The sequence below is a fragment of the Doryrhamphus excisus genome, chromosome 14 (assembly GCF_030265055.1).
Source record: "Doryrhamphus excisus isolate RoL2022-K1 chromosome 14, RoL_Dexc_1.0, whole genome shotgun sequence".
NCBI lineage: Eukaryota > Metazoa > Chordata > Actinopteri > Syngnathiformes > Syngnathidae > Doryrhamphus > Doryrhamphus excisus.
This window is the reverse complement of record NC_080479.1, coordinates 12308356-12334317: the sequence shown is the minus strand read 5'-3', so window position 1 is coordinate 12334317 and position 25962 is coordinate 12308356. Positions and strand designations below refer to the sequence as shown.

The following is a 25962-nucleotide window of genomic DNA, read 5'->3' as shown; positions in this document are numbered from 1 at the left end:
GCATGAGAAACATAGAGAATAAGTAATTGGACACAGGAGGGCCTTGGAGCCACAAAATGAAATTGTTCACAAATATATGTGCTGATACAGATAGTTTATTTTAAATCTATATCTGTAAAATCCGTATTTGTAGTATGGCCACATTTACTTCAAACAGCCTGCGTGACACTAAACTCTCACCTTCATTACAAGCACCCAATCGTATTCCTGTCCACGTCACTCAAACAAGCTTTCCTTTCAAACGTATGAGGCCACCGTGGACTCCACGCCCAACTTTTCGTAACCCCCATTTGTGATTGGCTAACGGGAGAGTCACTCAACCTGCCTTCCAAGCAAACCCCTCCCTCTCCTCAGTTTTCTGGCAATGAAGCGAGGAAGAGGGCTTCCCGGGCAGGTACCTCTGTCAAGATGAGATTGGGTTGTTTTCACTGCGGAATCAGACGTCTTTGACTGATAACTCAGGTAAAAATCTATGGATAAATGTTTATCTCGTTGAATTGAGTGGTAGCGCTGCCATATGTCGTTGTAGAGGTAGTAAAACGCCGCTTTCGATAGAATGGCTAATGGACTTCGTCGTGACATTTGGTGGCCAAGTAGTGCCTGAAAAGCACGGTCAATCGAATGTGGAATTAAATTGTTATCTTTGTCTAGTGAGTGCCGCATCAACGGCCACGTTGGGATGACGGACTTCTTTTTTTATTAGTGTGGGAATTGCTGCGTTGGCAGTCAGTTTCCAGGAGCTGTTTAGACTGAACACCTGTGGAGTTTGTATCCATTCACCTTCCTTTATTAGCAATATAGGTAGCCGGCGCTGGCGCCTTTCTAGAATGTCACTGTTGTTGTTATGGATTGAAAATAGTTTTTCCTTTACATGGCTACCTTTTGCAGTTGTACTATTATTTGAGCATTTAAAAATGTTGGTGTTTCGGTGATTAACTTACTTATTATTCTATTATCTGCGGTGTTGCATGAGGGCCTCCCACTGAATGTTGTTGAATGACGACCTTTCAGTGATTCAGATGTGTTACAGTAAAGGCAAGGCTAGCTTCAAACTGTGATGAAATAAACATCAAAATGTGTTTCCTGGAACATGGATAGACAAGGAGATTTGTTTGTGATGCTAAAATAAGATGTGGGGAAAGTCATGACTTGTTTTGTAGGCGAGATCAGAGTAACTAGGTGATGACATACGGTATGGGAAGTGTGTGAACAAAGTGTTTATTCCTCATTACATTTCTGGGTGTCACCATTCAGACTGACTGATACTGATTAGTCACTGTGTCACACTCCTTAACACAACACCCACTTAAAAGCTGGTAAATATGCAGCACACCGCCACGACTAATATGCCAGAAGGCCGAGTTGCCTCGCTTTCCTTATGTTTTTTATATTGTTGCAGTACGGTGCCCCCCTGCTTTCCTTTTGTGAAGCTAACATAGTCTTTTTTTGTTTTGTACCCATAGCAACATGCTGCTGATGAGTAATGTCAAGCATTTCTGGAATGGGATAGAATGTTATCTTGTACATTGGTGGGGCTACTCAGTCTTTATACTGAGGTTGTTAAAAATATGCCAGCTCAACGCTAACCTCGGTGGACGTGATGTCAGAGGTCAGATAAGAGGTGCCAAGTGCTGCGGCGATCGTATGTTTCCCCACACCAGATGCTATAGTTTGTTGCAGAATTTGGGTGCTTGATAAAAATGTCAGTCTATTTAAGGCGACTCGCTCTCAGATTGATAAACATGGGATGATGCACAGTTTTCACTGGATAATTCCGCAAAGAAGCTTTGCCGGAAGATTCTGGAGATTTATCGTAGGGCAAGTCACAGATGGTCTATTTGCAGTCCATATTGACAGTAATAATGCAGGCTGTACAGCTATGTGGCCTGTCGAGTTTGGGACAGTTACGCAGCTGAATGAATGCAAACAGAAAGATTGCATTGCAGATAGATAGATTGGCAGTGAAACAGCATCTTTCTTGACACGACTGGAAACTCCAGTCCAACAATCCCTCAGGCCGTAACTCATCCTGTCTTTGGTCAAATTTGAAAATCTATGTGTTCCCTGTAGCAGTCCTGAAGTCAAACATGACTCAAAAACTATAGTCCTGTTTAAAAGTAGCAACCTTTTAAGTGCATTTCAAGTGTGACAGAGAAAGTTTGTTGTCTCTTGAGGCTGTGTTCATCTGCATTCAGTGCTGCAACACTAGTTACATTGTATGATGGCTGCACTGTGTTGTAGATGTATATACAAGGTTTTTGTTAACAAATGTATATTCTGTTTTATCCATGAAGGGGGTACATTGAACTAAAATGCGTAGTTACATGATATCCAGTACTACAACACAAGAGTTAATATTACAACTTACAATACATTGCAACATATATTACTTAGCACAAGGTACATGCATGTAACTACTCTTGAAACCTTGCATGACTGAAAAAAATGCTGACAAACGTGATCTTTTGCAGCCAAAGTCACATTTTCATGCCTTACCTTGACCTTCAACTTGGGTCTTGTGACTTTAGCACTGAAATGACCTCTTTGCATGTTTAACAGATCCTTTACACACTGTTGTGTCATTAATGATTGACACTCATTACACAATTCTGGAAAGCCCAATGTACTTAACAGTAGCTTGGGTGTGTATTAGTAATAGTACTACAGGAATCACTTTGTGAAGGTAAGAAAGGTAGCTTATGTACAAGCTTTGAAGCATGCAAAAGTGAGGCACTATTAAACACTTGACATAAATTGTGTGACCCTGTGTAAGGGACAGCTTTTCAAGGTTGCTGCTGTGAAGGAGCGGGTAAAAAAAAAAAGGGTGCAGCGTGTTATGTAATCTGCTGCTTTTACTGACCACTGATGATGCCAGTCAACCATGCTGTAACATGAAAACTTTGTTAATCTTATTCAAGCTGCTCAAGTGTATTGTTTCTATGTCGTCTGTGTTTCACGGCTGATCTCCACGGCAGACTCAGTCTGCTTTTAGCCGAGCTTGTTTGGGTATAATGAGGCACATTCTTTCCTCTTGGTGACTCACCCTCCGGGCATGGCACTAGCTATAGGGAGGCCTCGAGGTACCACAAAATAGACACATACTCATTTAAACCGTTGCCTTGTTTGCAGAAGGTGGATGTTGCTGCACCTTTTGATCGAACAATACACAAAAACACCAAATGCTCCCTGGTGTCACCTTGCATAATTGCGATGTATACTGGGATGTGTACTTTGTTGTCACTTTCACTTCACAGTGTTGGCCAAACACTCCCGGGGCGTGGTTAGGAGACGATCACGATGCTGTAACAAAAGCATGAACAAACACAGCCAGGTTGGGGCCTGTGTGGCCAAGGAGAGGAATGTCTGTTACATCACAGCCAGAAGCTGATGTTCCACCGCTCATCTCTTCCGACCGTATAAATACGAGTAAAGCAGAAACAAGTCATTATCCCCCAACAAGAACGTCATGCTTTCACTCGCCTGTGTCTCTAAGCTGAAGCCGGTGGAGGATGGGGGAGTATTTGTCAGTGACAAATCCACTTCAGTGTGTGGCAGATCCTTAAAAACACACACAAATATATTTTTTTCACAGTTGGATTAGAAATAAATGAATTGGAAATCATTAGTGTGAACGTGCCTATTAGTGATGTTTATACACAAATCAAATGTTCTGCTTTTCTACAATCATTCAAAGACATTTGGCAGAAATGCTGGTGACTCTTGACAGACATTGTGTGTGTGAACATGCTCATCATGCACACATTGTCATAAAACCAGTGTCATCTTTGTGTTGCTCTGACATCACTTCCTGTTAACCTTTCTCAGCAGCATTGACTGTGTCGGCGTGACCACCAAATGTCAGCGTGAAGATGACATCACCATCACCGACTCACAGTGATAGCAGCGGCTCTTCAAAGCAGGATAGTAAGGTTTGTTTTCCCTTTGGTGATAAACACGTGCTTGCAGTTGCCACTTAGATAGTAGTTGTCTGACGTGCGCACTCATTTTTCCTCGATACAGGACAGTTGGGAAATTGTGGAGGGGCTCAGAGGGGCTCTGGCCGTCATGCAGCCACCTGAGCTGCAGGAGGGTTTCCTCCTCAAGAAGCGGAAGTGGCCCATGAAAGGATGGCACAAAGTGAGCTCCTCATTGCACATCTCCAAGTCTTTTATGTTGCTAGGATACAAAAGGTATAACTAAGGGCTGAACTTTCAGACAAGGTGGAGGCTGCCACAAAAAGTGCTATCTCTTTTTTTGTAACCAGTCTGGTTGAGCAGCTTAGTCATGCAGTATGAGTGAGCTGAATGATCTATTCCAGTTGCGTCTATTCCAGTTGCATTGCACACTTGTCTTTAAAACCACAAAATACAACATGGTTAGAGAGTGAGTGACAAAGACAAAATAAATAGTAGGTGTGTAGTTGTGGGACTGGTTGTGGAACCCAGTTGGAGAACCTGTGGAAGGAAAGAGACGAGAGGGCGAGAGATACCAACAGATGCAGCAATAAGTACAGTAAAAGCATCCTTCTGTATGGTTGTTATTACCCATATGATTACTGTCATTCAGGAAAGAAACAATGGTGATAATTATAATAATAATATTGAGTGTCTAAATTAAAGTTGCTGAAAACAGACCATGCATCCATGCTCATATATCCCCCTTACTACTACTGTATGTTCATAATCATCAGCAAGAAACCGATTAAGGGGGGCGTGTCTCTCTGTAGCTTTGTGCGATGTTGGGAGTGGTGGCCTGAGCCGACCCTCGACCTTTGATCAGTTACAACAGAGTAGGTGTGGTCCGGAGGAGGCTACAGAAGCCGAGAACGTTGGCCAAGAGGAGAAGAATGCAGTTTAACTAAAGTACACAACTTGATATTAAAGGAGTACAGTGGAACATTGGGTTTTATACACACTGATGAAAATGATATTTGAAAAAATATGTCTCGGTTTTTGTACGCAAACAAAGCATCCACTGACTCAGAGATGGTGAAAATGGATTGCGGCTGTTTTGGGGCACTACAGACAGATTCCATCCTATTTATATTTCCTCTGAAATCATTTGTTTGTAGTTTTTGTATGTTTGTGTTTTGTCTGACCTTTTGGACCGGATTAATGACAAAAAATGATGTTCCATTGTATTTAATTAAAGGAAGCTGACTGGGATCCAGTGTTGTACTAAAATTAGCTGAAATTAGGGCCTCTTCAAGTGAAGAAGTGTGCGTCGTGTCAAAGGGAAAGTTTTTTCATTTATGTAAAACTGCGTGATCTCTTACATCTCTGCATGTTATCATTCAACCCCATTCTACAGATTCCATTTTATCAAGAAATATTGACATAACTTTTGTGTTTCACCATGTAGAGATATTTTGTGTTGGACAAAGGCATCCTGAAGTATGCAAAGCATAGCACCGATGTGAGTATCACACCTCAAGAGGGCCACTCTGTTGTTGTTGCATGCTAACACGATGTTTGTTTGACAGTTAAGGAAGGGAAAGCTTCACGGCTGCATTGACGTTGGCCTCTCTGTCATGGCAATCAAGAAGTCAGCCATGTGCATTGACCTGGACACGGAGGACAACATCTATCACCTCAAGGTGGTCATAGAACACCACACCGATTGAGCGGGACACTTAAAATTTTGTATTTGACATACAACGTTGCTGCTACCCAGGTGAAGTCCCCCGAGCTGTTTGAGGAATGGGTGTCAAAGCTGCGTAATCACCGTGTCTTTCGGCAGAACGAGATCTCCTCTTTTTCCCAATCCCACCACTACCACCCCCACACCTTTTCCTCACCACCCCTTAATGACTCCTTCAGGACAGTAAGTCACCTAAGTGCTATTGAATGCTGAGGGAGTGCAAAAGGGGTCAACACTGTTTCTTCTATCTCTCAGAGGGCTTCTCTCACCAAGCAGGGGTCGATACATCAAGCCAAGGTTAACTCTTGGCTCCACTCCTCAGATGACATGAACAAGTGTGGCAAAGGTTTGTTGTTCTCAGGTTTCTAAATCATAATTAAAGGGAGTGACTTAACCTACCTGCAGTCATAACAGAATAGGAAATATTGAGATTATAATGTGTTGTACCAGATTTGGAGGAGTGTGAATCATGCCTACTGGAGCTCAACTTGCTTCTGAGGAATATGGAAGTCATGCACCGCACCTACTCAGCCCCGGCCATCAGTGCACTACATGTAATCACTTTCTCTGCCTTGCTGTCTTTTTTTATCAAGCTAGCATAGCATTGGTCTGACAAAGACCTTACCTTGATAAGTATTGATTTCTTCTGCTACTGCAGACCTCTACTTCTGATAACCCAAAGAAAGAGAAGAGGACAAGGAAATGGCGATCCAAGAACGGAAGCAAAGATTGCAAAGCAGCAACACAGGTGATGTACAGTGTATTTTTGAAGTTCATAATGACACATCTATATAATTCTTATTTTCCCTGCAGGCCACATCCACAAATGTTCCCAGTGCCTCCAATCCCAATCTCCCATACATGGAGGCCAACAGCCAAGAGGTCTGTCCAGAATCTCCAGACTCTCCTGTGGAGGTTTCACTGATGCAAGAGACCTTCTGCAGGCTCGCCAACAACAGTGAGTCTGCTTATGAGACAGATTTTTTCACTGGGTCCTTGTGGTGTTTCCATTAATACCGTGCTACATTTCTGTTGGGACAGTCCATGCCACGCTGAAATCCGCATATAGCTCCCTGTCAGCAGAAAGAGACAGACTGAAGCAGACCATTGAAATGCAAGCTCTGCCACCAATGCCGGTGACGACCTTAAAGACTGCCTATGGCTCAGTGTGCTCTGAGCACAGTCACCTTTGTGATTACATAATAAATGCCACAGAAAAACCCTCTTGTAATTCTCCCAACCTGCTTTTATCTTCCAATTAGGAGTGTTCAGAAGACTCCCATTCTCTGGTCCACCAGGCGTCAAATGAGAGCAGAGCATCCATTCCTGAATCAGAGTTCTTTGATGCCCAGGAGTACCTGCTCTCCTCTTCCTCTTCTGAGAATGAGGTCAGACACGAATGCCTACACAAGCCTTTAAAATCAAAGGCACTGTTCTGTTAAAGTGGAACCCACTTAACTTAGTCCTGCTTAAAGCCCAACGTGTCTTTGTCAAACAACTTGCCAAGTCCTAGTCCATGGTGTTACTACTACTATGAAGTGCCTACTTAAGTCAGCATATACGCAGTGACTTCCTGTTCAATGCAATATGAAAGCATGACAGTATTAGCCTACATTTTACACTCATTATTTTTCTTAGACCGGAAGAAACATTTTTTCATGTGCAAAAGATGTATTGCCATTGAGACATGCAACAAAATTAACACAAGAACTCTTCGATAAGCGTATAAAGTATTATAATGTCAGAGGAAGGAAGGCAAGGCAGGATGATCGTGGTTTTGTAGACACCAATGAAAAGCTGATTTGTGCACACAGGATACCTCACAGCAAGCAGCAACCCCTCTCCCTTGAGCTTGCTTAACTAGCAGGCATACGCCACTGCCACCTACTGCCCAATCCCTGAATCACAGCCCAGAACCATATGCATAACTCATGAAATCAGAATCAACAACATCAGAATCAAACTACAAATGTGCAAAACTGAAGGAACAAAGTGCTTTAGCTTTCTTATCAGCCATTTACAAGCAATGGTTGGTTTGGATTTTGTCAAGAAAAGGTTCATGTCACAATGTCATTCAGCCAGTTTGAGGGGCGTTGCATAAAATATGCAATTTAGGAATAAATGAAGGATTTTAGCTCCAGCACAATCATTTTCCTGTGTAATTGGTGTGTATTTGTTCATTCTGGTTGCATGTTGACATTTCATCATTGCTTGGCTTATCTTCAGGCATCAGAAGATGACTCCTACATCAGTGATGTCAGCGACAGCATCTCCATGGATACATGTAGCAACGAGGGGCTCAGTGAGAGACACAACTCGGGTACATAAAACATGCATGTAGAACTCTCCAATAGTATGACTAATCCACTGAGAGTGGGCATTGAAATAATATTGAATGAATATTGTGCACATGACTAACACTACCGTGTTACCACATGAGACATGTGTGAAGTGGCATCATTGCAGAAGAGTCATTTAAAAGAAAACTCTGCTATGATGTAATTCTTCACACATGTTATCATTGTCTTGTAGTGAGCAGTGTAGGATCTGTGGTTCGCCGCCGCTCCATGCTGCCCTGTCCCAGTCCGGCTTGCAGCGTGAGCTTGTGGAACATTCTGAAGAACAACATTGGTAAGGACTTGTCCAAGGTGGCTGTTCCGGTCCAGCTCAACGAGCCACTTAACACCCTGCAGAGGCTGTGTGAAGAGCTAGAGTATAGTGATCTGCTCCACACGGCCAACAAGACCCACAACCCTTACCAGCGCATGGTGAGTATGGAGGTTGCATATGACGACATGTCAAATTGTTATCATGTTGTTTATTCATCTGCAATGTTTCTCTTCATATGTAGGTGTACATTGCGACATTTGCAATAACCGCATACACATCCTCCTATTATCGAGCTGGGAGCAAACCCTTCAATCCAGTCTTGGGAGAGACTTTTGAGTGTGACAGACCTGATAAGGGCTTCAGGTTTATAGCTGAACAGGTATGTTTGATACAGGTGACATACTCAATGGTATCACTTTGTCATTCACTCAATGACGCTACATTAATTTGGTAATAGTGAGCTGTGGCACTATAAACAGGAGAAACAGCGCCCTCTTTCGGTATTGTGAGGCACTATCAGGCTTGTTAAGTACTACTAGGCCTGCCACAATAACACATTTTCCTGGACGATAATCATCCTACACATGTGTGTATAGATATATGTGTGTGTGTGTGTGTGTGTGTGTGTGTGTGTGTGTATATATATATATATATATATATATATATATATATATATATATATATATATATATATATATATATATATATATATATATATATATATATATATATATATATATATATATATATATATATATACGTGTGTATATATATATATATATATATATATATATATATACGTGTGTATATATATATATATATATATATACGTGTGTATATATATATATATATATATATATATACGTGTGTATATATATATATATATACATATACGTGTGTATATATATATATATATATATATATATACGTGTGTATATATATATATATATATATATATATATATATATATATACATAGTAAATAAATACATAAAATCTCAAAGCCGGCAAAATTATCACATTCATTTTTATTTATCGTGTGGTTAATTAATTTATTGATTATGGTGTAATTATGGTATAATTTATTGATTTTCCAGGTGAGCCACCACCCACCTGTGTCAATATGTCATGCAGATTCCAAGAACTTTACCTTTTGGCAAGGTAGGCATGGACGTGGATTGTATTGCAACACATAAACTAATCATTGATTCTATGTTTCCTGACTTCTTCTGTGCACTTGTCCTGGTTCAGCTTTTCATTGTCACCGTTCCCGTCCTTTTTAGATGTTCGGTGGAAAAATAAATTCTGGGGCAAATCTATGGAGATAGTTCCAATGGGAACGACCCATGTCACACTGCCTGCGTAGGTCATTTCCTTCTTTGCTTTTTGTGTTAGGGACTCTACATGTGTAAACTTATCATGATGCTATCCAATGCATGCATAAATTTTAGTCAGTTTTAACTACATTCACTTTTTTGACCTGTGCTTGACAGTTACGGGGACCATTATGAATGGAACAAAGTGACATCCTGCATCCATAACATCATCAGTGGTCAGCGTTGGATTGAACACTATGGAGAGATGACCATTAAAAATCTCAACAATAGCACATGCGAGTGTAAAGTCACATTTGTCAAGGTCAGATGATACAGAGTTCATATTCATTCGCTGTCTAATCTGTCATCTTATATCATCACCCATTAGGGCTCTTGGTTGTGTTGTCAGACAAGCATGCTGCAACACATTATGGCGCACGGCGCCATCTGCTGGACAAAGTGTGGAATAAAAAAAATTAACCCCGCAGCTTGAAATGAAGCATTTAATGACTACATGGTTATTAGCTTTTTCTATTATTCAATTTATTGTCCTTATTGTCTTTTCAGGCCAAATCATGGAGTTCTACCGTGAATGAGATAGAGGGTGTGGTGACTGATTCAAAAGGAAAAGTTGTGCATTCCATTTTCGGAAAATGGCATGAGTCCATTTTTCAAGGAGATCCACCTTCTGCCACATGCGTCTGGAGAGCAAGTAAGTGTTTGACTCTGACTATTTATTACAAAATTGTTGCTCGTATATCTTGACCTCACCCAAGCTGATGTGTTTGTGTAGATCCCATGCCAGTGGATCAGGATCAGTACTACGGCTTCACTCAATTTGCTGTGGAGTTAAATGAGCTGGATCCCAACTTAAGACCCCTGCTGCCCCCTACAGATACACGCTTCAGGCTGGACCAGAGGTTGACACTTTCTACCAGCTTGATTATGGTGGCCATAGTGTTTCTTTAACTTAGTTTGACTTTCTTTGGCCTCTTTGTTCAGGCTACTGGAGGAGGGAAATGTGCAAGGGGCTGAGGAGCAGAAGCTGAGGATAGAGCAGCTCCAGAGAGAGAGGAGGAAAGTGCTGGAGGAAAACAACATGACCCACCAGCCGCGCTTCTTCAAGTATGCTGACTTTGTACTCGTGTGTGCTTGTGTGTGTTTGGATGCGCAATCAGACGTGTGCACGTGTGTCTTTTTTCCCCCACATGACCATGAGATAGCATCTACGTAGACCGCTGTGTCTCAAGTGATAATGTCTGCTAAGGCAGTCTCCTCTGGAAACAGCCCCTTTAAGACAGAGAAGTAGAAGGCTTTAATATGACCGCAAGTGCGGCCTCAGGGAAATTTTTTCCTGCGTTTAAAAAAAATTATTTGTCACCAGTTTATTATAAAAATGAAATAGATTCATTATTGATTAGATATTTAAATATTACACAAATTATCTTTGTGACCTATAACACAGATAAGATGCGGATGTTTTATTTGCTTAGTGGCTTAGCATACCGTAATTCGTACCATATCCAATTAGAGTTTTTAGTGTGTATCAAAGTGGCCCCGACATACTTCAATTTTTCCACATGCGGCCCTCTGTGAAAAAAGTTTGGACACCACTGTCCTAAAAAAACCTGTATTGGGCCCATTATACTGAAAGACATCCCTGAATATGAGACGGCCCATGTTTTTGAAAACCCTTTTAATATAATTTTTTAATGACAAACACTGAGACAAAATAATTCTTTTAATAGGTTAAATCATGTTTTCAAAATCTAAATATCAGATTTCACATTTCTTAGCCGCTCAATAGCCTCTTGTTTGCTAAGGATGTGTTCACAACAGTCATGTTTGGTTTGATGGGAAAAAAAACAAACAAACATTCAAATGAACATGTCACTTACTGCATGAAAATATTGACATTTATTGGTATTGTTTTGACAGAAAGTCAGAGGGCGACACATGGGTGAGCAACAACACATACTGGGAGTTACGGCGAGACCCTGGCTTCACTAAAGTCGACTTCCCCGTATTGTGGTGACCGCTGCATTCATCCTTCACTCCGCTTTCCTCCGGCGTGTCATAGAGAGGGAAGTAGAAAACTGAAGTCCCCGATGAGTGTCGCGGTAACCCAAACTAAAACACGGACTTCCTCTGTGCTCTTGTAGGACCCAGCAGATTGGCTTTATCTTTATCATGTACATTTGTCTCATCATTGCAGCTGTTATTTTTACACTTTTAGTGAAGACTAAAGATTTGCTAAGTAATACAATATACTATAAAAGTGCCTTTTATTGCAGTGCTGTGCCCATTCAACTGCTGTAGCAGTTATTTACCATTCTTGACAGAACTGTTGAGGGAAAAAAAAGAAGATTTTAGCTGTTCCATCAGCATCATGACTCCAGGATCCACAGAAGAACAGATTAAACGTTCTTATAAAAGAGTGACTGTATATGGCACGGTGGATGCACCGTAAATCCAGGTAAAAATGGCAATAATACTTTTTTAAAAAAGCTAATAAATGACACATTGGATGTACAGCTAAAAGTTTCACTGTTTTGTGTGTGTATAAAAGGATCCTAATTTGTGGACATTTATGCATAAAACATGTTGTAAATTGTTGTTGTTTGTAATGTTGTTCAAAACAACGCATCCATTGACAAATTGTTCCCATCTTTAGGTACAGTACACCTACACTGTTTGGTGCCATCCAATATAAAATTGCATTCAAAATATTCCAAGAATAAGGATTATATTACTAATTTTTTTATCAGAAGTGCATAATTGTGGCTGTGAGGGTGTGCGTGAGGGTTAATTTATTATACGACTCACATCCTCAGATTGTTCTGGTACCTAATAATGCTACCTCATCTGCGGAGTAATATCTTCATGTATGTCACACTTGCTATTTAGATTAATATGTAGTTGTCCTTATCCAATTTTCATATTGAGTAGTCCCAGACAACACATCTAAAAGCGGGGGCTGTGTGGAGTGAGTGGCTTACTTCTGCTTCCTGGGAGTCCACATTGAGGTGGACTTGACCTGGAGGCCCAGCGGAGACTGCACTTTTTGAGAGTGCTCAGGAAGAATAATATCACCCAGAAACTCAATAATAGCCACAATAGTATTCATGCTACGAGGTAACTTGAATGGATTGTATGTGAGCCATATTGAAAACTTGAATGGATTGTATGTGTGCCATATTGAATGGATGTCAGTGTCACTGTCACCTATATATTTTTAAGCTTTTCATATGTTTTTACGATTTTCTATTGTATTTCATAAGTTGATTCTGATTAAATATTTTCGACACATACACATACAGAGCCACAATTTCAGTTCTACACTTGATAACGGGCCCCACCCTCCTTTCCTTGCACATCTAGCAAATCCTTAATATGCATACCGTGAAGTTAGCCAACGACTGATAGAGCCGTCTAGGACAGCCAATAGCTACGTTTCTTACTGAGGGGTTGGCCACAGTGGGGAGGAGGCAGAGAGTTGGGTCTCCTTGGTGGAAAAGAGTGAAGTACCTCAGTTGCCTGTGTCCCAGCCCCCTTGCTAACACCGTTTACCGAATCACTCTTCCATCATATATCATTTGAAAAAGTCGCAGGACAACTTCTTGCATACTTTGGTGACATTGAAGAGAGCTTTAACAGCGACGCAACAACCTTCTTGTAAGTAAGCTAATAACCTGCTTGTCAATGACGAAAACCTTTTACTAACTCACAAGTATGCTTTTAAAATGTGGTGATTATAACGTGGCGTTTTGTTCATGGTGGACATTTTATGTAATGTCATTTAAAAATCCGAGTCATGGGTTTTGGCGCCTGTTGATCTCCCCCTGCACCCGCGAAGTTAGAGAGCTGCCGGGAAACGGACACGCGCGCTGGCACGTGTTTATGTTTGTGTGTGTGCGCGTGTAAGGATGGAAGGAATTTGGTTGTCTACGTGAAACTTTGGCACGTCTTCTTCAAATCAATTCACTCGATAGAGAAACATGGAGCTCATTACATGTCAATGGACACCCAGTGGGCGGATCCATCCGAATAGTATTGCTAGCATTAGCATTAGTACAATAATAATATATTATACAATAATAACAGTATAATAGTATTAGTACTGTGTTCTCTTCCATGTTTACTTTCATAAATATCCGCCATTACTAGCGATGTGTTGTTTATATTCTTAATACTACTACTGTGGTAGAATATACACATATATGAAGGGCTTTGGAGGATAAATAGCCAAATGATTTAGTCATTTATTGTTTACTTTATTTGTCTTGTATGTAATAAAAAGCAATATTTGTTGATATTGTTCCATCAGATTATACTGTTCATATGTTGTTACATTGTTGATACACATATTTTCATTGTGTTTAGAACCAGGATGGACAAATTAAAAGGTAAAACAAAATCAGTTCAATGATCTTGAATAAAGTAATAATAATAATATCAGTATCGGCAGTACTGGTCCTATATGTACAGTATATGGTATTGTATCCCAGATTGCTTGGGGCAAGCCTGGTCACCAGTTAGTCCCATGGCACGCAAAGTTTTGTTACAATGCACTCCCATAAAATATATTTTAAGATGAAATCCTAGGTTTTTAATTCTAATATTATCGTTCACTGACATTGATGCAGAGTACTGTTTAATGTGCATAAAAGTCACGCTTGCTGTGAACATTTTGCACTACTAAAGCAACCAAACCGGTACAGATACAGTTCCACCCTACAACTCTTCTTTAATTATTAAGACCAAGTGACTCATCCTCCTGGATGTGTATGATGAAATAGTAGTATGTTGGGAGGGGAAGTAGGTAGTAGGAGGATATTATTTGGTTTCCTTTCAGGAGGAAGTCACTACTGCTGATCAGTTTGTTTAACAGCATCATAACGCCATAATGATCAGAACGGTTGGCCTCCATTCAATGCTCAAATCATGCCTACTTTGCTGAAGGTCTGTTTCGGGGAATGAGGAACTCTATGCTCTTGGTACAGTCCTTGAGAGTGCATATGAATTTGTCCAACCATTGTACTTGGAGAAGACATTTGACTGTATTTCTCGAGGAATCCTGTGGGGATTACTCCAGTCATGTGGGGTACCGGTCAGAGCTTAGTCCGTCAACCTTGTTTCCGGCAAGGGTTGGAGTCATTCCATTCTAGGTACATTTCTAGCCAGGGTGTTGATGGGATCTGATTTGGTGGCTGCAGGTTTGGATCTCTGCCTTTTGTGATCCTGCTGACTTCATTGGGTCCTTCTCCTCTCACCGGATCAGACCGCAGCCAAATCAATCAATCAAACTTTATTTTTAAAGCACTTTTCATACATAAAATGTAGCACAAAGTGCTTTACATGTTAAAAAAAAGAAAGACAACAACAGGACACATATATACACACACTCTCACAGACACACACACACACACACCCACACACATAAAAAGTTTGTTTGCCTGAGTACAGAGGAACTAATTCAGGAAGCGCTGCCATCTGCGCTGGGGGCTGCCCACGGCCCAGGCCATGATGCCACAACTCAGGCGGCCACCACACAACAGGAACAGGTAGGCAGGGGACCCGCAGCGCTGTAGTGGGGCACCGCCACAGAGCTCCCAGCCACCCCAGTCGGTAAGCCCCACGAGAGGAGACACCCCAGCCCCCAGCGCAGAGAGCACTGAGGAAACACTGGATATATGGGATAAGAAATATAACAACATAAAATAAGAATATAGAAAGTACATATATAAATAAACATAAAAAAACATAAAAGTGAAATATATAAGAACATTAATAAAAACTAAAATAAGCACGTGTAAAAACTATAAAAACATTTGGTTAAGATCCAAAACAAAAGATATAGGGTATAAAATAACCATTAGATAAAAGTCAAGTTCAAAGGTTAAAAAAGAGTATACTAAGAGCAAGAGTTAAAAGCTAAATTAAATAAGTGGGTCTTGAGCCTATTTATAAAAATCTCAACGTTCTCTACGTTCTCTCAGGTCCTCCGGCAGGCTGTTCCACAAACGGGGGGCCATAAAACTGGAAAGAGTGTTTTAACTCCGGGAATACATAACAGGCCGGTGTCGGAAGACCTGAGGGTCCGCGAGGGTTCGTAACTTAAGAGCAATTCAGAAAGATAAGAAGGCCCACAACCCGTAAGACATTTAAAAACTATTAGGATAACCTTAAAATGTGAATCAAAGCTCTCAATTTACGAGTCGCTCTACGTTCCTACCCCCACCTTTGGTCACGAGCTTAGGATAATGACCAAAAGAACAAGATGGTGAGTACAAATTGAGTTCATAGATAAAGTGAGAAGCACTATCCAGGAGAAACTAGGACTAGAACCAGAGAGGAGCCAGATGAGGTGACTCCTACATCTGGTCAGGATGCTTCCTGGACCCTGGGAGCTGTTCAGGGCACATCCGACCGGTATAGGAGGCCTCAGGGAAGACCTAGGACACATTGGAGAGACCATATGGAAGTAGCCTGGGCTTCCCTGCTTAGAATGGTGTGCAGTTTTTTGTTTTTACTGTAATAAATATACATGCTGCTCTTGGCCGGGGATTTTAAATTAAAATCAGATGGGGAACATTAAGCTTGGGTTTACTTGAGGACACTTAAGTAAGTCCATAATCCCCTCCCACAGACTGGGACAGGGTCTACTTTACATTCAGGGAGATTTGGGGAACATGAAACAGAAAAGTTTTGTGGTTTGGTAATATTGTGTGTGTTCTCTGTTCTCTCTCTCTCTCTCTCTCTCTCTCTCTCTCTCTCTCTCTCCAAGATCCAGTCATGTTTTCCAAGGCCACTGCCAAGTTTGTCCGTCAGGTTGACCCCGAGGGAAGCCTCATCCACGTGTCTCGTATCAATGACTCTGACAAGCTGGTTCCGATGGCTCTGGTGGTCAAACGCAAGCGCTTCTGGTTCTGGCAGAGGACCAAATATCAACCAACTGATTTCAGCCTGAACGATCTGTTGCTGGGAGACAAGGTGCTTGAAGCTGGTATGTAGGTTTGAAACATTTGAAACATTTCGGAAGTGAACTGAAAAGCAGTCGGCTGCATGAATGATTTAGTTCAGAGTGTGAGCTGCAGGTCAAGGAAGAAGTTCATGTAGCTTGATATCACCCTAATATAGAACAGGTTGTCTGCACGGCGGTCCTGTGGTTAGCACGCAGGCCTCACAGCTAGGAGACCCGAGTTCAATTCCACCCTTGGCCATGTCTTTGTGTAGTTTGCATGTTCTCCCCATGCATGCGTGGGTTTTCTCCCACATTCCAAAAACATGCTAGGTTAATTAGCGACTCCATATTGTCCATAGGTATGAATGTGAGTGTGAATGGTTGTTTGTCTATATGTGCCCTGTGATTGGCTGGCGACCAGTCCAGGGTGTACCCCGCCTCTCGCCCGAAGACAGCTGGGATAGGCTCCAGCACCCCCTGCGAGCCTCGTGAGGATAAGCGGTAGAAAATGAATGAATTTTATCTACAGCAAACACAGAGGTAAGTTGCGGGGGGGCACTCAAAAATACGCAGTGCACTTAAATGCCTCATAAGCACACTATTATTAGGTTTATTTCAGCTTTCTTCTTATACATTTTTTCTTGCAATATTACAGTATGGCATTATTCTCATAATATTTTGACTTTATTATTGCAACTTAATAGTTTTGGGTTTTTTTTCTCCTTATTTCAACTGTTTTGAACTATTTCAAGACGTTTTTTGTGATGTTGTTACCTCTGGTTTACCTTTCAGGCCACACAGGGCCATATAGGTTTGGATATTGACTAATTTTTTTATTTGTTTGATTATCTGAAACATTTATGAGTGACAAACGTAAGAAAAAAGTAAGAAATCAGGATCCCCCCCCCGTGTATACACACAACAGTATTGTGAGCATTGCATTCTGTTTAATGTCCATCTCAACCAAATAATCTCCAACGCTAACACCTCTAACACCTAAACTATGTTCCAGATGTGTCCCACACCAAATTTGCCACATACAAGAGCACTTACGGAGATAAACTCATGTCCACGCTAGAAGCGGAGGCAGGCTCCGTCGGCTTCATGCTTGAGGGTCGGGGCACCTCCAAACTCTTAGCATGTTTTGACCAGCTGAGGAAAGAGGAACTGGATGTGAAGAAGTTGCTACAAGACTCCAGCAACAGGTATCTAAATAATCCATGACTACATACTACAACACACTGCACTACTTGTAGTCCAGTAGTAGTAGTGTCCTGTTACTGCACATTTCTTTTCCTGCACCAGGCTGGTGGACATGCAGCACATGTTGGTGCAGCAGCTGGAGAAGCGAGCTGTGGTTTTGGCCGTGGTCAAAGAGAGAATCATCACCACCTCCGCTGGTACAGTTACGCAAATCAAAAAGGAGAAGTGTGCCTTTAATGGCAAGGTGGGGCTAATGGATGCACTCGGGTCCGTTAAGGTGTGTTTCACAGCTCTATCGGTTCCTCGTCTCTTTCAATGTTGGTTACAAGTCATTTCCTTCAGGTTTGTGTCAAGGACAGCAATGGCATCGAGGCGGACAGTAACGTCATGTTGGAGATCCCCTCTGATACGGTCATCGCGTACAGCATCCTGGAACTGGACATAAAAAAAGATGGACACTATGGTGAGAGTGCTGTGATTGTGCGGTGAAGAAAACCCACTTCTTCATTCTGACACTCACTGCCTGTAAGGCTAAGCATTTCTCAGAAACGCAGGTCAACAAATCACGTATGATAAAACAAGAGCAGCAGAGAGTCAATGTTTGTGTTTTCATTTATTTTCAGAGATATGCCTCCAGCCCGGAAAGATAGGGGGCTTTGAGGCCGACATGGTCAGGCCGTGGTCCTCCCATGACTCCCTGAACGTGGTGGATGGCAGGTGCCTCGGCGAGAATACACCAGAGGAAGTACTACAGCAAAACGGTTGGCCTCCATTCATACATTTTCTTCAGCGCATTCCAAGTGAAGTGAAACCTGCATGTGAAAGTCAGAGAAAAGTTTGCAGGTTTTTCTACAGTATCAAGTTCTGAATGATTTTTAAAATGACAAAGTGATATGGAGGGCGGCACGGCGGTCTAGTGGTTAGCGCGCAGACCTCACAGCTAGGAGACCAGGGTTCAATTCCACCCTCGGCCATCTCTGTGTGTGGAGTTTGCATGTTCTCCCCGTGCATGCGTGGGTTTTCTCCGTTTTACACCGTCCCCGTCATAATAAACAATGGTCGCTCTCAACTTTCTTTGAAGTGATTAGCTTTTTAGGCAATATATGGGGGGAAAAAACGCTGGCTTTTTATCATTGCTTCATCAAGCTAGCTTAGTGGAAAGAGAGTCAGAAGTACATTTGGTCATTATTAACTGGTCAGGATGTTGTGCCAAGCTAACTGGTAAAGGCTTTTATAATATATAAAATAATATAATATACCGGGCGGCACGGCGGTCTAGTGGTTAGCGCGCAGACCTCACAGCTTGGAGACCAGGGTTCAATTCCACCCTCTGTGTGTGGAGTTTGCATGTTCTCCCCGTGCATGCGTGGGTTTTCTCCGGGTACTCCGGTTTCCTCCCACATTCCAAAAACATGCTAGGTTAATTGGCGACTCCAAATTGTCCATAGGTATGAATGTGAGTGTGAATGGTTGTTTGTCTATATGTACCTTGTGATTGGCTGGCGACCAGTCCAGGGTGTACCCCGCCTCTCGCCCGAAGACAGCTGGGATAGGCTCCAGCACCCCCCGCGACCCTTGTGAAGAAAAAGCGGTAGATAACGAAAGAAAGTGATATGGAGTGTACTTCATAGCTGCTACCAGCAGAGGCGCTGTTAGTTCAGCCGCAATGACTGAGAAATAGCCTCATGTTGTTTTCCATTCTACATCTGTGTGTTTGAGGCTACATCTCTCCAGGTTACATATAAGAAGATTTTTTCCCCTCAATTCGGACTATGACCTCATACTTGTCTTACAGGAGCTGAGCTAGAAGATCTGTCTCCTCTGGCTGAGCTTCCCCAATCAACTCGACTTGTCTTGTTTCGTAAACTTCAAGACATTCTGAGGGACAGAGCCACGCTGTCACATCTGCAGTGTGAGGTGAGTTGATGTGACGTGAGAATTCTTTCACCGGGGAGTGAGCACCGGTAAAGAATGGAGTTTTTCCTCTCTTTCAGCTGGAGGAGTTATGCTTTGGTGAACGACCTGACAGAATAGAGCTGGAGGAGCTGTCACACGGTCAAAGTGAATTAATATGGGCCGTTCGGGATATCGTAGGCAGCACGGCTGCTCCCCTGAACGCCGCTCATCTGTTGGTCAGTGCCCTGGAAGGTGAGAGGAGATCCTCCAGCACTGATTTATTTAGCCGCCTAATTTTGTCCTCTCTATTTTTTTTTTTATATCCGTAGAGCTGCCTGATGAAAGTCTGAGCCTTATGGTGGACGGTCAGCCTGAATTCTTTGAGGCCTTCAGCGCCATGGTTTGTCATTTCTATCACTAAAATCATTTCTATCACTAAAAATTGAGAAATGAAAGCTACTTTAAGCAGCACAATAAAAAATCACGCAAATCTAAAATCAGTTTTAGCTCAACTGGGTGACATTCTAACTCTTTCCACTCATTTCAGATGATGTTGATGGAGAAAAACCTGCCTATCCCCATCCAGTCTCTTCCTGCTCCTCTGCAGAAAGAACAAGCGTTCCAGCATGCAGAGAGGCTGCTCAGCTCCATCGGCGTGACGCTGAGGAAGGGCGGTGATGTCCTGTGTTTAGAGACAGGAGAAAGAACTGAAGTGGACCTATTTGTCCTCAGCCTTAGCACACATGGACTGGCTCTGATTGGTAGTGGGTAAAAAGTAGGCCAGTTTAGGGTTGTGGGGTTTCCTTTATTTTCTTTCTTTATTGAGATTTTTTATATTCTTAGAACATGTTGTATTACTACAGTCATATTATTGAGGCTTCCTGTAGTTAAAACACAACAAAGCACTTCAAAAGCTATATTTCTATAAAGTATATCATTCTGTTTTTCCTCTAACACGGTCTTGTAAAAGTGTTTTGCCTTTTAATTGTTTTTTTTTGTTTCATTCATGCTACCATGAAATTTCTTTCATGTTAGCTTTTTAGTCATGCTAAAATTGCACACCTATGTTCACACCACAAGTATGCTAAAACTGTTAACAGTTTCTTGCCATCATGGTATTTAATATATATTTTTATTATTATTAAAGGTATTTATAGAACTAAATGTTTTTATCTGGAATAATGTATCTTTATTCCTATGTTTTACTTCATAATAAATCTGAAAATGAGTTTTTAACTTGTGACCACTTTGTTTTATATTGCTAGGATTGCTTTTCAACAACAATAAAAAAGTTGGAATGTTCTCAGGAGACTTAAGTTGTCTTAAATTCCCAAACTGCATAATGTCTCTCCAACTTAACATTTGGCTCACTGAACTTATTGTGGACTTGTCACAATTTAGTGTGTGCATGACATTTAAGTGACTGCAGGTGTGAGACTTAAGGCATCTGCCAGCTAAATGGTTCTTGATGATGACGTGCTACGGAGTCCCTGAGGGGACACGGAGGAAATAATTAGAAAAATGTCTCCTCTGATGCCCCGTACCGTAGCCCGTACTCATTTTTTACGGGATTTTATATATACATTTTATTTCATAAATACTGTAGCGTAATGTATACATAATACAGTTTCATAAAAACAGCAATGTCGTCAATGAAATAAACGCATGACCCCGGAAGTGTACCTTGATTTCGCGGTTTTCTTCTCTTCACTTCCGCGTTTGACGTCATCACTCTACGACGCTTCCTCCCATAAACGAAAACAAACGCAGCAATCCCTACCGAAAATGCCGGTGTGTAACTTTTTTCTCCAGGGGCGTTGTCGTTATGGCGAAAAATGTTGGAATGAACACCCGAGAGGAGGAGGAGGAGGTGGTGGTGGAGGATACAACAACAGCTACAACCGCTCCTCGGCTCCGCAGCAGTCCAGAGGAGGTGGTGGAGGTAAATATACATTCAAATGTAAAAGTTAGTAGAACAAATATAAAAGTGTAAATAAAAGTATAAAAGTAGTATGCTTAGCCTAAAATGTAGCACAATCTATGTGCAGTTTAATCCATACATTCAAAAATATAGACATTTTGTACAAACTGTTTGCAACACAGGCCTTCCGGTGGTTATATTTTTGGTGGGAAAAAATGTAATTTGGAGTGAGTTGCATGAACCCCACATAAGCAAGCAGTTGGCGACAGAGGTGAGGAAAAACTCCCTCTTGGGAAGAAATCTTGAACCCATACTCTGTGAGGCGGTCGTCTGTCTGTATCGATTTGAGAAAGTGATTCAGTGCCCGTCTCTGTGTTGATTTCAGGGTTTGGAAACAAGGTTTGGGTGAATCCCTCTCAACAAAAAGGAGGCTTCGGCCAGCAAGCGTCCCCCCGTGGGAATGATCAGTGGGGTGGGAGAGGACGTGACGTGAAGAGCTCCGACTTTAGCTTTGCTTCTTCAAACAGATTTTCGACACTCAACAACCACGACGACTATGAAAGGGGGGGAAGAGGGGGAGGAGGAGGAGGAGGAGGAGCGGCACCAGGTGAAGAAGATGATGAACAAAAACTGTGAGTTGCCAACTAAAAATCGTGGCACAGTGACGTCATGGCAGGATAAGCACAACACTCCCTCTGATGTCATCCCTTATTACACCAACATTCTTGTGCTTCTCAGGGAGATCATTCAAAGTGACATGAAGGTTTGGGAGAGCTCTGGCCAGTGGGGTTTTTCATGTTATAGTGGCTTCAAGGCACCATTATCCGGTCAGTATCAAAAACACACAACGCATGTTTTAGTTTTATGACAGCTGACATGGTGACTATTGGTGATTTTCTCAACTGTAGGTTTTACTGACCTATCTCCAGAAGAGCTGAGGCTTGAATATTACTCCTCCAAAGCATCTGGAGAGCTGCAGAGTTATGTAAGTGTAGTATTCTACCACTTCAGTCTTGAATTGGGCAAAGTGTTTATTAATGTTTCTCCTGGTCCATGTCCTTAGCTCAATGGTGTCAATCAGTTGCTCACTCAGTGGAGAAACAGAGTCCAGGAGCTGAAGATAATGAATCAATCTACTCGTGTGGCTTTGGTGAGGCACATACAGTCACTCATACTGAGGGACGAATAAAGGCATATCTTAATCTTAATCTTAATACATTTACTTATGAACAGGGTCTTTTGTATGCTAAGTAACTTAATTATTTGATGTATTTGCAGCTTGCAGAACTGAGAAATCCAGCACCTCAGAGATCGTCAAGTGGCTTTGGCTCAACACCAATTGGATTTGGGTCCTCTTCCTTAGATTTCGGTAGTAAAGGTAATGTTCCAAACCTATAATCCTGTTAATTCAGTGGCCATGTACGGCCACTTAGGTTCAGAGAGTAACTCACTGTGAGTTAGCCACCGTCAATATTGAAAAAACAACAACTTTGATTCAGAGTGATGGATACAGTGACAAACATGAGGAGCGTGGAGTACTGCGTGTGCATCATATAAGGTCTACAGTCGTCCCTCGCAATATTGTGGTTCGATTCTCACTCCCTAGCTCTATTGCGGTCTTAAAAAAAATAATTCATAAATGTCATTCGCTGTCTCATGGTTGACTATGATGTATTATTAGTCCAAAATAGTGAAAGATGAGGGTATATGTATTATTTTGGCCAGTAGGTGTCAGTAATGTTCCATCATTGAGACATGACATGTGGTTACCGTCACACTGCATGAAATCAGCCATGGCAATTTCGACGTGATAGAGTGAAGTCCTCCTCCCGTTGCGTGTGGAAGTGGTACATTTTTGTCTTCTTTGTCCTTCTTCCCCACTCTGTTTTAAACCAACTGTGATAAACGAGGAATAATTGTACTTAATTGTGTATATTTGGGTCTTTTTGGGGGGAAACTGCATTGTTATTTCATCCTTTTCGCTATCTGTTTTTTACATGTTTAAAAACCTACACAAATTTTGCAGGGTGTGTGTTCATCCTGGGGCAAAATGTATATGCCACTCTCAATTGGTTTGTTTCACTGAATTTTTTGGAAATCAGCTGCGAGCCGAAAATGAACCACAGGCCATGCTTTGGACACCCCTGCTTTAGATGTTCTGGAGATGTTATTTTTTGTGATTTTGACTTTTGGGCCCTATCTTCTTTTAGGGTTTGGAGCACAACCCCCAGCCCAAGCAAGTAACTTCAGTTTCGCCTCCCCAGCGGGTGGATTTGGTTCCTCAGCAGCCCCCGCTTCCTGCCCAACTTTCGGCAGTGCCATCCCAGCTACGACACAGCCACCCTCTGGGTTCGGCTCCTCCTCATCTGCAGGTTCTGCTACCCCTTCAGCGTCTTCATTCTCCTTCGCTGGCCCGTCCAGTGGCAAACCCGCTGCTTCGTCTTCAGGATTCGGCTCAGCTGCAAATTTCAGCTTCTCCACCACCGCAAACAACAGCAAAGCGCCGTTCGGAAGCGGTTTCGGTTCTGAGGCAGCTGTGGGAAGTTTATTTGGACAGACTCATTCCGCCCCACCTGCATCGGCAGGCTCTGATGGTCTGTTCACCTCAGAGAGCGAACTGACCCAGGATGAGCTCGGGCAGTTCAAAGCACAGAGGTTCACTTTGGGCCAGGTTCCTCTGAAGCCGCCTCCTGCTGCGATTCTTCTGGTTTGATGCTCTAATGTATTATTCATACTCAAGTACTATGTGGCTTTAAGATAGTTACTTCAAAATTAGTCCAACCCCATGAATTTGTAGACACATTTTAGTATAAATATATTGCTATTTTTGAACAATTGAATGATTCTCCTAGTGTGGCAATACTCTGGACAAATATTTAGTTGGTGAACGCGTACCCTTTGGCAATGAGTTATTTCAAGCATACAGTTAAGGAATCTGAAAAGGAGTAGGAAGCAACAAGGCCTATTGCCTCTTCAGAGCCCCTTCATGGCACATTAGTGATATATGTTAGCAGGAGATAACACAAGAATGTGTCAAAAGCTGTGTTTGGAGAAATTGCAGAAAAATATTTGCACCATTCCAAAAGAGGCACACAATCTGCTGGATATTTCTATCTTGTGTGTTTTAAGGATTGTAATGTAGTCATACATAACCTGTTTGTATTTGTGCAACGTTTTACAGGAACTCTATGATGCAGCCTTTGCGGTTGTCATGTTGACTGATGGTCTGAACATGCAGACCACTGCTTGCTGACGAATGCCAATGAGCTGGTTGGGGATTCATGGACGGTATTAATGTTTGATGGGGACCTCATTCCACTCGACCCTCCTTTGGTGCCGCGGTGGAGAACAAAAGGCTTTGCGAGTGCAACGCTTAATTGTGTTGTGCCAGTGTGGTTGGTCTTTGGGGAGTGGAACATCGATCTGAGGCTCCATAGATTTATGTCTGTGACTTTCAGCTTTGGTTTGTCGTGTTCAGGCCCAAGGTTTGTAATGGCATCCGTTTTTTATGCATTTCTTGACTTCAGAATAAGATGACCGGGAATATTGGATGACTCCTCTTTCTTAGGAGCTGTTTTGGGAAATACTGAAAGTTTTAAAATTGCTGTATAGATAATAAAACATTTATAAGCTTGCAACATTTAAGATACTTTTTAAAGCAAGTCAGTGTTGGCAGGTCAGTAGTGTGTGTGAGTTACAGGAAGAAAAGCTCTGACCTGCTTGGAGAGAAGGACTTTCAGTGTCAACTTCTGGTTTGCCTTGAAAAGGTTAGACCAAGATGACTGGACTTTTATTGCATTTTTAAGCAAATTTTATGTATTTTGCCCAACAATAAGCACTTTCAATCATAAAAATAGCTAAATTAATGAAAATACAAATAAGGGATTCAGTAGTAGTATTCTTCCCTGGTCACTCAGTGTCAGTAATGTTACTGTAATGTCCACACATGTACCAGACTTCATTGCCATAACAACAGCCTTTTATTGCAGCTCTGAACCATCTCACAGCATGACAGGATACCATGGCGGCTGTAACCCACGTCAATCTGAAACTCAACTCACTTCCTGTCTGACCGCCACTCAACCTCCCTTGCGAACACATTTCCAGCTACACACACGAGCACAGGTCATAAATATGTCTAATTATTTACTATTTACTTATTATATTGTCTGCTATATAGAGTACTGACCATAATAAGCTATGTTAATAATATATATATATGGACAAATTGTGCCTTTATTAATGAGGCTGATGGTAATTTAACAGTTGTGGTGAACCTGATGTCCTCAGGGCATTTCCTGCACCCCTCTGCTGCCCCCATGTGGCCAAATAAAGCAATACATATATTTAACTACCTTCTTATATTGATTAAGGTTCATTGGTGGTGCAATTGTGTCCATCTGTTGTGTATAA

At 41.9% G+C, this 25962-nt stretch overlaps 2 protein-coding genes and 1 pseudogene across 3 annotated transcripts; all 3 read left to right on the top strand.

Annotated features, from left to right (window-relative positions):
• Positions 1–338: 338 nt before the first annotated feature.
• LOC131102227 (oxysterol-binding protein-related protein 3-like) lies at positions 339–12279 on the top strand (annotated as a pseudogene).
• Positions 12280–13084: 805 nt separating this feature from the next.
• On the top strand, positions 13085–20904 carry LOC131102245 (gasdermin-E-like). Of its 2 annotated transcripts, none has more exons than XM_058047795.1 (10): positions 13085–13240; positions 16353–16571; positions 17542–17734; positions 17835–17976; positions 18075–18195; positions 18356–18493; positions 19528–19649; positions 19727–19880; positions 19958–20028; positions 20176–20904. In XM_058047795.1, exons 2-10 carry the CDS (start codon positions 16361–16363, stop codon positions 20398–20400), a joined length of 1377 nt encoding a protein of 458 aa, XP_057903778.1. In that variant the 5' UTR covers positions 13085–13240; positions 16353–16360; the 3' UTR covers positions 20401–20904. The 2 variants fall into 2 exon arrangements, with proteins under 2 accessions (XP_057903778.1, XP_057903777.1); XM_058047794.1 differs by having other exon boundaries at positions 17835–18009.
• Positions 20905–21349: 445 nt separating this feature from the next.
• nup42 (nucleoporin 42) lies at positions 21350–25869 on the top strand. Its single transcript, XM_058047807.1, has 7 exons — positions 21350–21570; positions 21935–22181; positions 22288–22376; positions 22458–22534; positions 22613–22699; positions 22828–22927; positions 23760–25869. Exons 1-7 carry the CDS (start codon positions 21414–21416, stop codon positions 24260–24262), a joined length of 1260 nt encoding a protein of 419 aa, XP_057903790.1. The 5' UTR covers positions 21350–21413; the 3' UTR covers positions 24263–25869.
• Positions 25870–25962: the final 93 nt, after the last annotated feature.

Bases quoted from the DNA above. Each gene is read 5' to 3' on its own strand.
- LOC131102245 (XM_058047794.1), top strand. From the start codon at position 16,361: ATGTTTTCCAAGGCCACTGCCAAGTTTGTCCGTCAGGTTGACCCCGAG. The intron at 18,010-18,074 runs GTGTGTTTCACA...CATTTCCTTCAG, and splicing joins ATGCACTCGGGTCCGTTAAG to GTTTGTGTCAAGGACAGCAA. The intron at 18,494-19,527 runs GTTGGCCTCCAT...CTTGTCTTACAG, and splicing joins GGAAGTACTACAGCAAAACG to GAGCTGAGCTAGAAGATCTG.
- nup42 (XM_058047807.1), top strand. From the start codon at position 21,414: ATGCCGGTGTGTAACTTTTTTCTCCAGGGGCGTTGTCGTTATGGCGAA. The intron at 22,535-22,612 runs GTAAGTGTAGTA...CCATGTCCTTAG, and splicing joins CTGGAGAGCTGCAGAGTTAT to CTCAATGGTGTCAATCAGTT. The intron at 22,700-22,827 runs GTGAGGCACATA...ATGTATTTGCAG, and splicing joins AATCTACTCGTGTGGCTTTG to CTTGCAGAACTGAGAAATCC.